General features: G+C 43.5%; 1 protein-coding gene across 1 annotated transcript in view; it reads left to right on the forward strand.

Annotated features, from left to right (window-relative positions):
* Positions 1–17,107, forward strand: part of spire2 (spire-type actin nucleation factor 2) — a 245,752-nt gene that overhangs the window by 203,185 nt on the left and 25,460 nt on the right. Inside the window, exon 14 of the mRNA XM_034175653.1 lies at positions 14,646–14,743. Within this exon, the coding sequence (XP_034031544.1) occupies positions 14,646–14,743 (98 nt within the window). The remainder of the gene's footprint in view (positions 1–14,645; positions 14,744–17,107) is intronic.

Below are 17,107 nucleotides of genomic sequence, written 5' to 3' on the forward strand. Positions count from 1 at the left end.
TTCGTCTTGTAGCTGCTCCAGCGATGGTCCTTCGTAGGGTCCTCTCAGGTATGGAATAGGCATCGGCCGACCTGTAAGAGCTTCAAATGGTGTCAAATGGGTTAGTCGGTTAGTTTGTGAGCGCATTGACAATAAAGCAAGCGGCAACGCATCCAGCCAGGTTAGTTTGCCATTGCTGTCTGCTATGATTTTTGCTAGTTTGTTCTTTAAAATGCCATTAGCCCGTTCCACTGCCCCATTTGATTGAGGGTGATAAACACACCCAAACTTCTGTTTGATACCCAATTGTTTGAATGTTTCTTGTGTAACCTTGGCTACAAAAACCCTACCGTTGTCAGATGAGATAGTATCTGGAATGCCAAATCTTGGAAAGACATCTCGGCACAAGAATTTGGCTACCGTTTTATGGTCTTGATTTGCAGAGGCTACTGCCTCAATCCATCGGCTGAATCTGCATATCACTACCAAAACATATCTCATTCGTTTAACTCGATTTTCAGCTCCCATGTCTATGAAATCCATCATAAGATGTCTGAATGGCCCATCAGGGACCGGAATGTGGGCTAAAGGGGCTGTGAATGATTTCCGGACCTTGTACTGTGCACATACCTCACACTCATTCAACAAACGGTCCACTGTTGCTGCCATATATGGTGACCACCAGACAGCTTTTAGTTTGTTCATAATTTGGACTCGCGAACAATGATCGGGTCCGTGGGCCCAAATGATTGCATGTCGTAATAAATTGGTGGGTAACACAAAATGTCCATGACTACTGCGCCACAGCTTGTCCGCTGGCCCCTGACTGCGTGTCTCAATAGCGCCTCGTTTAACCCACATTCGTTTTTCTTCTCCACTGGCCCTACTTTGAGCCACTATCAGTGCGTCAAGTGAAACCAGTGGGGCACAATCTTGGATGGTTAGCAGGGGAAACATATTTTCTCCTTGTGCTCCTTTGCGCGCTGCGTCATCTGCTAGATTGTTACCTTGAGCTATGATGTTATTATTCTTTTGATGACCTGCACATTTAATGATGGCTACCTCAGACGGTAATTGGAGAGCTTGTAACAGTTGGGAAATCGCTTCTCCATGAGTGACAGGGGTGCCATCTGCTCTCAGGAATCCCCTTTGTTTCCAAATGTTTGCATGTACATGACATACGCCATAAGCGTAGGCTGAGTCTGTGTAGATATTAACACGTTGATCTTTAGCTATCTGGCAAGCCATAGTTAAGGCTTTGATTTCTGCCAGTTGGGCTGAACAAGGCTGATCAATTCCTTGGGACTCCAGTAATTCAAAGGTCTCGCCATCCGTGTTTAGTTTAACAATCCCCATACCCGCATGCAATCCCGCGGCATCCCGAAAGCATGAGCCGTCCACGAACAGGGTTAGATCTGCATCTATGGCGTGATTATACAAATGTTCTCTGGCTCTCAAAAATTTCTCTGTCTCTGCCACACAGTTATGTGGAGTACCATCTAACGGTGTGGTCAATTTGGTGGCGGGATTCACCGTGTGACAACGTTGTATTGTTATTTCTGGGGCGGACAACACAACTTCATATCCAGTGCGTCTAGCTTGTGTTAAGACAAAACGTTGACTGGTTAGCAGGGCATGTAACTGAGGCGACGTGTACAACGTTACTGCATGTCCCATGATTATGGATGATGCTTTTTGAAATGCAAAGGCAGCTGCTGCTAGACCCTGATAGCATGGTGGCAATCCTGTTTCAATGTTGTCAAGCTTTGTACTATAATAGGCCAATGGTTGTTTTCCTTCATTTGTTTCCTGCATTAGTACAGCACAAGCATATCCAGTTTTTTCAGTAACATACAAATGGAAAGGTTTCCCATAATCTGGGTTACCTAACGCGGGAGCAGATTGCATGTCTGTTTTTAGGGCCTCAAAAGCTCCCGTTGCCTCATCTGTCCAGACGAGGAGAGCTGCATTGCTTGTTTGCCCCACTGCTCTAATCATGGCACGCAAAGGTGCAGTTTTTATAGCATAATCACAAATCCACGGCCGACTGTACCCTGCCATCCCAAGGAATGAAAGCATCTGTCCCACTGTTTGGGGTTTGGGAGCCTTGATTATAGCCTCCACTTGGCTTGGGGCTATACATCGCGTGGTCCCACACAACTGTCTTCCCAAGTATTCTACTTGTTGTTTGCAGAACTGCAATTTGTCCTTACTTACTTTATGACCTCCATCTGCCAATGCATGCAATACAATTAATGAATCTTTTTCACACTGTTCTTGAGTCTCTGATGCAATAAGGAGATCATCCATATATTGCACCAATGTACTGGGTATATCAAGGTGTTGTAAATCTTCAGCCAGGACTTTGTTAAAGATGGCTGGGGACAGGTTCAGTCCCTGAGGTAGCCGTGTATACGTTAGCTGTTGTCCCAGAAATGTGAATGCAAACAAATGTTGTGAGTCTGGGTGCACAGGCACACTGAAATAGGCTGAGCACAGATCGATTACTGTGTACCATTTTGCTCCAGCAGGGATGCTTGATAGTATAGTATGCGGATCAGGTACTATAGGTGCATCCATTTCTATAATTGCATTGATAGGACGCAGATCATGTACCAGCCGATACTCTTTGGTATTGTTTTTAGGGATAGGGTAGATAGGAGTATTGCATGGGCTTGCAGTTTTTATTAAAACTCCAGCTGCCATTAGTCCCTTAATTACTGGTTTTATGCCTTCAATAGCCTGAGGTTTTAATGGATACTGCCTTTGGTGAGGCAGTTTTGCTCCCGGTTTTACTTTTATTTTTACTGGTAAGGCTGTTTTTACTAGTCCTACATCTGTTTTGCTTTTGGACCACACCACTGGTGGTATTTGCTCTAACAATTTCTCTTGTTGGGCCGATAACACCATCTGTCCCTCTGGTCTAGGATTGAGCTCCACTTTTTGAGCTATAGCCTCATCATTTACTTTTAAATTAATTCGTACAAACTGCTGGTCTTTTGACAGATGTACTTGTGGACTTTCCATGTTTTGCCATTCTTCAACTTCTGAGGCTGTCTTTACCATTGGACCTAGGTCATGGGATTCGTACTTTTCTGAGACTAAAAGGGTCACATGAGGCGTGGCATTCGGCACTTGATACCATTGTTGTTCAGCTGAAGTTAGCTTGACAGAAGCTGCGGCCCCTTGGGGGCCTAAATAAATTTCTGTGGTGGTTATGTGAAACAGCCGTTGATTCATCAATGCATCCCAGCAGCATGCATAGTCAGTTTGTTCTTGTTTGGCGTCGAACATCAGGGTGACATGTAAAGGTAAACTAGGTGTACATACTGCTTCATAGTGTTGTTCTGCCCAGGGCTTCCATTTTTCCCATTCCAGTTGGAGATTTGAATTTTCTGGTTGTAACTTCAGCCAGTATACCATGGGTTGCACAGGTCGGCCCTTGTTTTCCATGTCCATAAGCACCATAATGTTGGCGAGTGCTTCGTCAGGAAAGTGTATTTGCAGTCCTTGATGGGTACACACTATCTGGGTTTGTAGCTTACATAAAATGTCTCTTCCCAGCAAATTCACAGGTGTATTTTGTGAGTATAACAGGGGTGCTTCAATTGTTTTTCCTGCAATCGTTACAGGAAGTGGGCGTGTAAACGGTATTATTTGAGTCTTCCCAGAGAAGCCGATGGTCTTAATTACAGACCCAGAGAGGGGGAGATGAGCGCCCATTTTCCCTATGCAAGAGTATGTTGCCCCTGTATCCACCATGAAAGGGAAATCTCTGTTTTGTATATTAACAGTGACGGTTGGCTCTTCCTTAGGTATCATCGAAATAGCCAATGCCACCGTTTCCCCCTCTGTCTTCTCTAGGCATCCCTATTGCCAATAGGCAGAGGGTCCAACCCAAGGTCGGGCCGGACAATTTCTCATTCGATGTCCAGGTTGTCCACAGCTCCAACACTCATTAGAGGGTTGATCCCCTATTGGGGGTGTTGGTCCCATAGGCGGTCCCGCTTGACTGTTCCTGGGAGCTGAGTTTTGGAATCTACTTCCAAATGAAGGTTGGCGAGATCCTCTTCGCCACCCTCCTCTTTGACCTTGAAAGTTCCGTGACTCTCCTCTCCACCCATGACTGTAGGTGGGTCCATTTCCGGGTGTGCCAGTGCTATGGTAGTGATAGTGATGCTCCACTGGTGCTGAGACTTCTCCTGCAGCAGTGCTCCCTGCTGCTCCTTGGGGGCTCTGTGTGGCTGTTACCACAGGTGCCTGTATGGTGGCAGCAGTGTTTGCCGTAGGGCCTAGGCTTGCCGACTCAGAAGGAACAGGGGTTATCATTGGTGCCTGGGTCTTTGTTTTTTCTTTCTTGACTTTGGTTAGCTCTCCCAACTGCATCTGCACCAATTTTTTCGTCAGGGATTTTGCTGCATCTTCTTCTTTTTGTTTTTCTTTCTTGTAGATTTCAAGATGGTGACAAATATGCTCAGAGTATAAAGCCCAATTCATTTTCGATAGTCCCACAACTTCATCTAGGGCTTTCTGAACCTCATCTGGTAGAGCCTTTTTTACAGTTATTTTAAACAGGATTTCAGTTGCTGGAGAATGGTTCCATGCATTTCCTGTTTCCTCCGCCCATCTTTTCTGGAATCGGTGCAGGAACTTCTTTGGGCACTCTTCAGGTGTCCACTCATCATCATCCAATTTAGAGGGATCCAAGACCTCAGGGTACTTTCTTCTCAGTCCTTCCCACATGGAGTTTCTATAGCGATTAAAGGGGACTTCATCATGTTGATTAGTGCCCATCATTTGTGTTAGTCCAACCTTTCCTGCTAATTCTTCAGTGTCATGTTTTCCCATGACATGCATTAGCAAGGCTTTTATGTCACCTAAAGACAAGGTTACCCCTGCAGTGCCTTCTTCTAAGGCAGTTATCCATCTCCCAGCTCCTTGGGTGATGTCTGGCAGTCTGTTGGCCAGCCCCACCATGTCTGTCCAGCTCCATGGGGTATACCCATGATGACCATTTCTAACCACCAATGGGCATATGAGGTCTTCGTCTTCCTCTTCTTCTGTGCGGACTCCATACTGTCTTCCAGATCGAGTGCGACTGACTGGTTCCAGGCAGTCCATCCAGTCGGTTATATTCTGTTCTAAAGCCGCTATGTCTTTGGCTACACATTGTTGTCTTTGCCTGAGTCGGGCCTCTTTTGCAGTCTCAATGATGATCTCACCAGAAATTTTTCGGGTGGGTGGCTGTATAATGTGATTCCCTTGATTGGGCGTCGATTGTTGTAATATTCTTCTTTGCTCGGCGTCCCTATGTCTTTGTATTCTTTCCTTCGCTAGCCGAAGTTGCTCAGCTAGTTCTTCATTATCTCTTCTGGCCAGATCCAGTGTGCCACAGAAGCTCTTGTGCCACTCTTCGGAGCCTCTATAGCCTGTGAAGGTCCAGTCGGCTGACTTATGGTGGGAGGGGACGGTTTTCAGTGGACCTCGATGTGCAGGCGGAGCCTTCAGGTCTCTCTCTTTATCCTCGTCTGCCTCCGTGTCACTGTTATTTGTGGCCCCCCCTGCTGGTCGTGGTGTGCGACCACTTACTTTCGGACTTGGAGACCTTGTATGATCCATTTGACAGACTGAGGACCTGTCTCCTTGTGGCTCTCGAGCTTTTAGTGTCAGTGTGAATTTGCCCTCCACATCCATGCCTTGGTCCTCTTCACGAGTTCCTAATACAAATTGTCCAGCTGTCTTTCCCATATCATGACGTTTATATGGGGGTGGCTCTGATTCCCAGCTCGGTGCACTGGCTTTAGTCTCTTTGGATCTTTCCTCTGTCATTTTTTCTCTTTTCTGCTGTAGCCTCTGTGCTTCCTGCTTGAACAAGGCTAAAACTTCTTTTTCTTCAGTGCGTTTTTTGTTGTTATTTACGTTCTTCTGCTGATCTTTAATTTCTTTTTTCTGTATTTCTACCGCAACTGCTTCACACATCACCGGATCAAATGATCCCTCCAAAGGCCATTGCCTGCCCCCATGTGACCTTTTGTGCCACTTTCTCATACATTGGTTGGCCTTAGTGCGTTTTCCTGGATATTTTCTTAGTACTAAGTCTAGCGGGGTACTTTCCCGACCTTGACCTTGAGAGTTACCCATGTAACCCTGACAAACGCTATGTGAGGTGTTTCTATGGTGTTCTGGTAGTCCCTCAGGGGCTGTCCTGATCCAGACCAATAACTTGCTGGCTGTAACACCTGTTTTGTATTTTAAACCCTTAAAAGGATTAAATTTCCAACTGCTATGCCCGTCTTCTTTTTCTTTAACTAAATATGAAAATTTACCTGTTTCCCACCGAACCTTCCTTGGGACCACAGTCAGAGTCAACCTAGGAAACAGTTCTTCACCTGGATCGGTTGGTAGTGTTACTAAATGATTTAATGGTATGCTAAGTTCTTTATTAGGGTCAGCACAAAGCAGCTCCAGCCACGGGGTTAAACCCTGATGCCACAGACGTCTTATCAGCAGCTCCCAATTAATTAGAGGGAATTGTTCTTTCTTTTGCTTCAGATTGATTACCTTAGTAATCTGCCATAATTTCTGATTGATCTCTTGTTCGTCCTGCCAATGTTCTGCTCCTACCCTGTCAAAATAGGTCCTTTCCAGCCAAAAATGTGTCCTGATTCCCTGGGTTTCGATGTCTCCGTCAGTCAAGTAATGTTCTGGGAGTATTATTTCATCATCACTTAAGTCTCCCATCAATGACTGTCCCAAGCATTGATCAGTCTGTCAGCTTTTTCACTATAATCTAAGCTTTATCTCTTTTGATTTATAACCAACTTTATTTATTTAATCCTCTTACAACCCTAACACCTCCTAATGTCTTTGCTCCCGACTTTCTATTTCCCTTCTAATTTAATTTTTTTTTTTTTTTTTTAACTTTCTGCTTCTCGTCTTTTTCTGCTATGTTTGTTTATTAGTTTTCTCTCTTTGAAATAATATCTACCTTCTCTGTATTTACATAGCACTCTTCTCCTGTCTTTTTCTTCACTGTCTGTTTCACACTTTCCTCTCTGCCTGTCATGCACCTCCCAAGTCCTCCTGTTGGGTCTAAATACCTCCCCCTCGTACTCTTTCACATTAATCTTGTATGTCAGCCAGCCTGCAAGTTCTCACAGCTCCACTCTCCCACACACCAATCTTCAAAAGCTTTATACACAAAAATTATTAAAAACAACTTTCTATATATCTCTATCTAGACTTCTGCCACTTTTCACTCCGCGGCTTTAAACAACCTTTTTATTCACTTAACACCAATGTGTTCTGTTTAAGCATGTATCTCTTCTTCACGTTAGACAGCTTCTCCGGCGCTGTCAGCAACTTCATATATTACTTTTTTCAAGCCCTCTTTGAGCGTACAATATTTCATTTACTTCTACGCCTTACCGCGCCTCGTGTGCGTATCCTGTGCTTAATATATTATTTTCACAAGCTCCTTTCTGAGCATACAATATTTCATTTATTTCTACGCCTTACCGCGCCTCGCGTGTGTATCCTATGCCTTTCTGCACTTTCTTCTGCCTTTTTTTTTTTTCACTTACTGAGCTCCTCGTGAGCTTAATGTGCCTTTGCACTGAAAATATTCTCTTTTTCTTTTCTTATAAAAAACTCATATTACTGTGTACTTAATTACTTATTCTTCTCCCACGCCCCACAAGCGTGTATTTGGTGCCTTACTGCACTATTTTCTGCTTCATTAATTCTCATGTATTCTGCACTAACTCTCTATTTATTTTATTATTTTTTTATAGTTTTTCTCTTTTCTTAAAAAATGACGTCCTTTATTGAGCTCTTTTACTTACTGTCAGCTGTGCTTCTTTGCACTTTTCTCTTTAAATCTCTTTATCACGTACGGTATTTCTACTGCGCCCCCTCAGGCGCTTATCTTGTGCTTTCTCTGCACGTATTCTCTTGTTAAACTCTTTTTTTCTCACTTATTTCACTTCAGTCTCTGTTAAACTCTTTAAATAACCTTGTATTACCTTGTATCTATTTGTCAGTATACTCCCCTAAATTAACCCCTACAGCGCATGCTATCAGCCGGCACGTTAGTAACGAATTTCAACACCAATTATTCCCCAAGCATCCAGGTTAGTTCTCCACGCACTCTTTCCGCACCAGAGTTCATGAACATTCCTGACCTTTCACTCACATAGACATTCTTTTTCCCGGGAACACACACACCTTCTGAGCATTTTATCTACAAGGCCTGATAATTTTCAATCTTATCTTTTTTAGTCTCTTATCAATTTTCTTAGTCCAGGTTCTTTTGGGTAAGAGGCAATTAAAAAATATCACCTGTCAACTTGGGCGGAAATCCCGACTCACTCCTCCAGATCGTGCAGAAGTTATAAAAGGTTTCTGCTTACCTTTTAGTCGTGATCACTGTTATTTATGGTCTGGAGGGATGAGCTGGACTGCCCCAGGCTGCCGGAATGCCCCTGGACCCTCCTGAAGCTGGCTCGCCAAGTTCTGTCGCTGCTCGTCTTTAGTCTTCTCTGGATGTCGTCTTTTAGATAACACAAACTAATTGCAAGTGATATGCTAGAAAATGACACAACACTTTAGAATAATTCAGCCTTAAGCAAGATAAAATGCACAGAGTTTTTAAGTTTATTTAAGCCTTCGACACAAAGCTTAGACAAACTGAGTCCTCTAGAGAGACTGAATATTACAACCGCGCTCGTCTATTTATTGGAGACCCGCGGGCATCGCTCCTCCTTCGACTTTTTTATTTATTTCATTCCCAAGACATGGTTTTCTATTGGAAGCGTCCTCTAGTGAACCCTAAGCAGGTGTTAGGCCATTATTTCAATGTGACAAATGCTCCCATTAAAACATGAAGGATTTACAACTGATTTTTTTAAAAGACCTTCAGCCACAGGTGCAGCTGGCCTGAGGCCCCCTCCGCACGTGGCCTCAGCCACACGTGCAGCTGGCCTGAGGCCCCTGCACGCGGCTTGCGGGAAAGCACCTAAAAGGCCTTGGAAAGCCCCTGACAGACTAAATGACTAATAGAGCCCTTTTTTTGGGTTGAACACCTGCTAGTTCAACCAGAGGACATACAGTTCGGATCAGGACACTTGATAGTTCATCACAGTTCAAATATGGACCTAAAAATTCTTCTACAGTATCCTCAAAATGCATAAAATAAGTATTGTCCATTTAGTGTGTTTGCCTTCATGAATATGCAGTTTGGGGCTTGTCCACCTCAAAATTGTGGGAAGGAACATGCAGACAGGTAATGTTTGCACACACAACATGATTGATCAAGGTCAAGAGGAAATTTAGCGGGTGCTGATAACATCTGTAATGTCCATGTTTGAAGTCTTGACTGCGTCAGTCAAAGACACATTTGCACGTCTCTCTGCTATGCACAGCTATAGAATGCACAGCGTGCACAGCTGTCAGTGTGTCCTCTGGAGAGTGAGGTTTTTCTTAACATCTCCACAGCATCACCTACTGGCCACTGGTACATACGAGGTCTGTTAGAAAACTATCCAACCTTTTTATTTTTTGCAAAAACCATATGGATTTGAATCATGTGTGATTGCATCAGCCAAGCTTGAACCTTCGTGTGCATTTGTGACTTTTTTCACGCCTGTCGGTTGCGTCATTCGCCTGTGAGCAGGCTTTGTGTGAGCAGTGGTCGACCCCCCTTGTCGGATTTTGATTGCGAGTAAAATGTCTGAACGATTTGGAGCTTTGCTGCATCAAATTTTTCCAGAAACTGTGAGAGACAGCCAGGTGGAAACCATTCGGAAAATTCAGATGGCTTTCAGGGACGATTTTATGGGGATCACACAGATTAAGGAGTGTTACAACCGGTTTAAAGACCGCCCACAGCGGCTGAGAGCATGCAGCGCTGTGAGCGCCGATAGACAGGCTGAATCAACCAGATCATTTCCAAAGTAAACGCTGTGTTGATCCGGGACATCATCTGACTACCACAGAAATGGCAGAAGAGGTGGACATCAGCACTTTTTCGGCACATTCCACTGTTACAGGAGTTTTTGTCATGGAAAGAGGAGCGGAGGAATGCGCCACAGAGCCGCGAATGGCGCGGACAAAAGCACCTCCGTGTTGGTCTCACAGGACGGCTTTTAGATGGCTTTCAGACGGCTTCCGGTGGCTTTTCAGTGGTGTGACTATCCGAGAAATTGTGGATGAGCTGGACATGCCAGAACATGTCCAGCCCCGAATCAACGTTCGGCGTTCAGTTTGGAAATGAACGGCACATTCCACTGTTACAGGAGTTTTTGTCATGGAAAGAGGAGCGGAGGAATTCGCGCGTCGGGACGGAGCTGCATGGCGCAAAGCAACGCCGTGATGAAGCCTCACAGGACATGTTGGGGTATGTCCAGCTCATGCACAATTTCTCGGATACTCACACGACTGACAAGCAACTGGAAGCCGTCCTGTGAGACCAACACAGAGGTGCTTTTGTCCCGCGTCATTCGCGGCTCTGTGGCGCATTCCTCCACTCCTCTTTCCATGACAAAAACTCCTGTAACAGTGGAATGTGCCGCAAAAGTGCTATGTCCACCTCTTCTGCAATTTCTCTGGTAGTCAGACGACGTCCCGGATCAACACAGCGTTCACTTTGGAAATGATCTGGTCGTTTCAGCCTGTCGATCGCCGCTCGGAGCGCGGTGCGCTCTCAGCCGCTGTGGGCGTTCTTTAAACCAGCTGTAACACTCCTTAATCTGTGTGATCCCCATAGAATCGTCCCTGAAAGCCGTCTGAATCTTCTGAATGGTGTCCACCTGGCTGTCTCTCACAGTTTCTGGAAAAATTTGATGCAGCAAAGCTCCAAATCGTTCAGACATTTACTCGCAATAAAAATCCGACAAGGGGGCTGGACCACTGCTCACTCAAAGCCTGCTCATAGGCGAATGACGCAACCGACAGGTGTGAAAAAACTCATGCATGCGCACAAAGGTTCAAGCTTGGCTGATGCAATCACACATGATTCAAATCCATATGGTTTTTGCAAAAAAATAAAATGGTCGGATAGTTTTCTAACAGACCTCATATGCTGAGATTGTTAAATACAGTAAAAACATCATTGTATAAACAGGATATTCAAACTGATCGGACAAAAGCAAAAGTCGCAATGCTTTCATATGGTTTTCCATGTTATAAACACCATATATACCGGATTTTCGCTCACATCGGACAAAAAGTCCGGTCCGATTGCAATGCATATCCTTTAAAAACCGCTGTCATGTACCGGACAAAGCAGTCTGGACGTGCCCGGTCACAGAGATTTCAGCACTGATGATCACTGATTTGAGGACGTGGGTACCGGAGTCATTTCCATGATTAAAAACTTGACCCAGGTTTGTAATCATGGTAATGATCATGTCTGCGGGCTGTTAGACACGGGACCCACACCCTGACGTGCACCTGCTCAAAGGACTGTGATTTGACACTTTTCTGTTTCATTGCTTCTAATCCCGTCATATTTTAATAGTTTTTGCAGTGCACACGCTAATGATTGTAGAAAGAAAAACTTGAGAGACAAATCAAGAAAAAGCATAATCCTGAAAAATTGCATAAAGATGTGATGGAGAACTTTAATCCTGTCACGCACGTCATTGCATGACACGACATGAGTTACAGAGCTGCAGAAGCATAAATCAGGACTTAAATAATTTATTAAATACATGTAAATTTGATAGCTTAACTACACTCAACAAAATATAAATGCAACAGTTTTGGTTTTGCTCCCATTTTGTACGAGATGAACTCAAAGATCTAAAACTTTTGCCACATACACAATATCACCATTTCCCTCAAATATTGTTCACAAACCAGTCTAAATCTGTGATAGTGAGCACTTCTCCTTTGCTGAGATAATCATCCCACCTCACAGGTGTGCCATATCAAGATGCTGATTAGACACCATGATTAGTGCACAGGTGTGCCTTAGACTGCCCACAATAAAAGGCCACTCTGAAAGGTGCAGTTTTATCACACAGCACAATGCCACAGATGTTGCAAGATTTGAGGGAGCGTGCAATTGGCATGCTGACAGCAGGAATGTCAACCAGAGCTGTTGCTTGTGTATTGAATGTTCATTTCTCTACCATAAGCCGTCTCCAAAGGCGTTTCAGAGAATTTGGCAGTACATCCAACCAGCCTCACAACCGCAGACCACGTGTAACCACACCAGCCCAGGACCTCCACATCCAGCATGTTCACCTCCAAGATCGTCTGAGACCAGCCACTAGGACAGCTGCTGAAACAATCGGTTTGCATAACCAAAGAATTTCTGCACAAACTGTCAGAAACTGTCAGGGAAGCTCATCTGCATGCTCGTCGTCCTCATCGGGGTCTCGACCTGACTCCAGTTCGTCGTCGTAACCGACTTGAGTGGGCAAATGCTCACATTCGCTGGCGTTTGGCACGTTGGAGAGGTGTTCTCTTCACGGATGAATCCCGGTTCACATTGTTCAGGGCAGATGGCAGACAGCGTGTGTGGCATCGTGTGGGTGAGCAGTTTTCTGATGTCAATGTTGTGGATCGAGTGGCCCATGGTGGCGGTGGGGTTATGGTATGGGCAGGCGTCTGTTATGGACGAAGAACACAGGTGCATTTTATTGATGGCATTTTGAATGCACAGAGATACCGTGACGAGATCCTGAGGCCCATTGTTGTGCCATACATCCAAGAACATCACCTCATGTTGCAGCAGGATAATGCACGGCCCCATGTTGCAAGGATCTGTACACAATTCTTGGAAGCTGAAAATGTCCCAGTTCTTGCATGGCCGGCATACTCACCGGACATGTCACCCATTGAGCATGTTTGGGATGCTCTGGACCGGCGTATACGACAGCGTGTACCAGTTCCTGCCAATATCCAGCAACTTCACACAGCCATTGAAGAGGAGTGGACCAACATTCCACAGGCCACAACTGACAACCTGATCAACTCTATGTGAAGGAGATGTGTTGCACTGCATGAGGCAAATGGTGGTCACACCAGATACTGACTGGTATCCCCCCCCCCCCAATAAAACAAAACTGCACCTTTCAGAGTGGCCTTTTATTGTGGGCAGTCTAAGGCACACCTGTGCACTAATCATGGTGTCTAATCAGCATCTTGATATGGCACACCTGTGAGGTGGGATGGATTATCTCAGCAAAGGAGAAGTGCTCACTATCACAGATTTAGACTGGTTTGTGAACAATATTTGAGGGAAATGGTGATATTGTGTATGTGGAAAAAGTTTTAGATCTTTGAGTTCATCTCATACAAAATGGGAGCAAAACCAAAAGTGTTGCGTTTATATTTTTGTTGAGTATAATTTTCTATTTATTTTGATAGCACCTGTACCTGGATGTGTGGCTGTATGTGGTTAAATGATTTTAAAAAATGTTGAAAACGTTAAAGGTTCATTCAGTAGTTCAAAATGGTGCCATGTTCTCTGAGTTGACGCTATGGTCTGTATGAAGGAACTCTAGCTCTAGGAAGAGTCCTGGTGGATCTGGACTTCTTCCATTTACAGATGATGGAGGTCACTGTGCTCATTGGGACCTTCAAAGCAGCAGAAATGTTTCTGTTCCCTTCCCCAGATTTGTGCCTCCAGACAATCCTGTCTCTGAGGTCTACAGACAATTCCTTTGACTTCATGCTTGGTTTGTGCTCTGACTGTCAACTGTGGGACCTTATATGAAGACAGGTGTGTGTCTTTCCAGATCATGTCCAATCAACTGAATTTGCTCCAGGTGGACTCCAGTTAAGCTGTAGAAACATCTCAAGGATGATCAGTGGAAACAGGAGGCACCTGAGCTCAATTTTGAGCTTCATGGCAAAGACTGTGAATATTTATGTACATGTGATTTCCTAGTTTTTTATTTTTAATAAATTTGCAAAAATCTCTAACTTCTTTCACATTGTCATTATGGGATATCGTGTGTAGAACTTTGAGGAAACAAATGAAATTTATCTGTTTTGAAATAAGGCTGTAACATTAAAAAGTAGCAGCACTGTGAATACTTCCTGGATGCATTGTATTCGTGGGTTGAATTGCACAAATGGTTCTTGGACCCCATCAATTGCCACTTGCGGCTATATTTAATTTTTGTGCTTGAAATGTAAAGAATAAACACCATTAATATTATGATTCTAATGGTTAGTAACAACCAGGGATTTGATAAATATTCCAAACATTGGGAAAGACGTGGTCTTGGTTTGGAACCGATCGCACCATGGTCTCAGTTCCTTTACAGTGTGAAATCATTACTGTAGATTTGGACATTTAGACATTAAACTGAAACTTCTCTTGCTGTTTGAACAGCAGTAAAATGAACTGAACTGTACGTTTTACTCAGCTAATTCAGACTGCGGTACCCATGGAACTGACAGCAAGCACACATCAACAAACCGAATATTTGCAAGTGTTCAAGAGCCTATGCATGAAACTGTGCAAACGTATTTAGTGCACTCGCATAACTGCAATCAAAGTGTTAAAAACAAAGACAGTTTGAATGCATGTCTGAAGGTTCAGGTGTGGAAATACCTGAAGACTCAGATGATCTGTGTCCCATCAGAAAACAGTTTTGTTGCTTGTTCTGATTGTGTTGCTCTTGTTGTGCCTTTTTCTTGTGATCCAGATAAAGATTCCCTGCAAGAAGATGGCTCACATTCCCGTGTACACTGTGGGATTCCACAACACTCCAAACAGCCAGAGACACAAGAGCCAGTTCCACAAGTGAGTCTGTGAAGAGGCTCCAGAAATAAATGTGTTTGTAGGTGGCAGATTATAAAACTGAAGCCGGATCCCTGAGAAAATGAGCCAAAAGATTTCTGTTGATTTCATGATGAGCGTCAGCGTTGGGTTTTTGATGCCCCTGAAAGTTATTAACAAAAACACCCAAATTCCCCTATCTGAAAGTTAAGCGCATGTCACACATGACGAATCAAGGAAACATCTGAGGAACTGATATGAATTTTGGATATCCATTTTTGTTGGCTTTTGTCCTGTAAAAGTCCTTTTTTCATTCCTTACTTGTGTTCCTTGTCACTTGATCTCCAGCAAGTCTGTTGAAAGTAGGGTAGCCAAATGTCCTGTTTTCACATCCTGTCCTGGCCGTCCTGGGTTGTTCTTTAGTAAGTGATGACAAGGTCCTGGTTTTCATTGTTTTTCATTAGGCCATTAAATTGACCGGCTTTGAGTATCATTTAAGTATCTCATTGCCGTGTTGAGTATCCCAGTTTTTGGTCACCCTAGTTGAAAGGTTTTGTGTGCACTCAACACTTTGAGTGGACATAAGGCGGACAGCTTAATGGTTGCACATTTGTTTACCATTTTTTTTCCTCTACTTCATTCTGTGATACTTGTGTTCAATTTAAATTTTTTTCAATTTATTTTCATTTATATACCGCCAAATCACAACAAAGTTGCCTCAAGGCACTTTGCACAAGTAAGGTCTAACCTTACCAACCCCCAGAGCAAGAACACAGGCGACAGTGGTAAGAAAAAGCTCCCTCTAAGGAAGAAACCTCAAGCAGAACAGACTTAAAGGGGGTTCATTCCATGTCAATTCAACAAATATTTAAGGGGCCTCACTCACTTTGTCTCAGATTTTCTTTAAATATTAATCAAATATTCCCAGACTATTCAGAATAACAAATCTGAGGTTTGAGGCCTGTAGGCCAAGTAGTTTCTGAGATATGGCCAATTTAGTGTGCATGGGGTCTGCTGGTTTTTAGGCAAAAATTATGGCCGTTATTTCTGGAGCCATGTTCAAGGTAGAATATCTCAGCAAATAATGGACTTAGAGGCCTGAAATTTTCTGTGGCAGTTGTCATGGACACCCAGACTTGGACTATAGTCAAACAACAGACATTGACACTAAACTGTGAAGTTTATGTAGGCTCAAACTATGGACATTGACTATTGCGAGCCTCCATTTCTTGGCTCCTTAATGTCAGCTATACAGGCTATGAAATATGTCAATTTGGCATATCTGTGGTAAACAGTTATTGTGGGTGAAACCTCTGAAATTTGAAAAAAGCATTTTGTGGTCGAATTTTATTAGAAGAAAAGCTCGTGTGGGAAGTAAATAAAACTCTTCGAACTGATTCCGTTTTGAAGGTATTGATATCTACTTTGTGTTATAAATATCGTCTTCTTTATGAAACTCCTTCCTGGTTAATTTAAGCATCCAATTATGGCTAATTTGTGCACTCGCGAATGTATTTCTAGTGCTGAAATGACAATTTCAGTTTGTGTGCACACACTGCATTCATATGATTCATGGCACACCCCCAGCTTGCACATAGATCTGCCAGGGAAAATAACAGGATAAATATAACCGTTTAATTAATTAATTTATTTATTTATTTATTTATTTTTTTTTTTCTTTCCATGGTGACAGGTGAGACTGTGCCTCACCTGTGCAAAATAATGAGGAAGTATGATGTTATGATGCCTGAACAAGCTGGATTGCATCCACATTTGCCTTCAGATGTCGGTGAATCCCAGTTACATCCAGCACCCCCGGCACATACCGTATTTTCCGGAGTATAAGTCACGTTTTTACTAGTTTGGGAGGTCCTGCGACTTATAGTCCAGTCAGTTTATATACAGGAAAAACTCGCGATTCACGACCACAAATTTTCTTTACACTTGAGATGAGAAACACACCACTAAACTGCTTCTTTGTTTTAAAAAAACAGAGGTGGAAACTTCCTAACAGGGCCTGATTACATTTAGAGCGTTTACAACCGAGTGGGGTCACACTTAAAGCTTTCTTTAAACGAGTGATCCGCATGGTGTTATTATTTTGAGCTTTTCCTCATGACCAGATAAAATAAAAATAGCACTCATGTTCACTTCAAGCAAATATATGTGAATGAATGTCTTTATCAAATGGCAAAGACCATCTAATGACACAAAGAACTACACCGTAAAAACGCACAGGAACAGACGTTCATGTCTGTGTGTGTGTGTGTGTGTGTGTGTGTGTGTGTGTGTGTGTGTGCAAACGAACAGATGTTCATGTCTGTGTGTGCGTGCAAACGAACAGATGTTCATGTCTGTGTGTGCGTGCAAACGAACAGATGTTCATGT

The sequence above is a fragment of the Thalassophryne amazonica genome, chromosome 8, assembly GCF_902500255.1.
Source record: "Thalassophryne amazonica chromosome 8, fThaAma1.1, whole genome shotgun sequence".
Taxonomy (NCBI): domain Eukaryota; kingdom Metazoa; phylum Chordata; class Actinopteri; order Batrachoidiformes; family Batrachoididae; genus Thalassophryne; species Thalassophryne amazonica.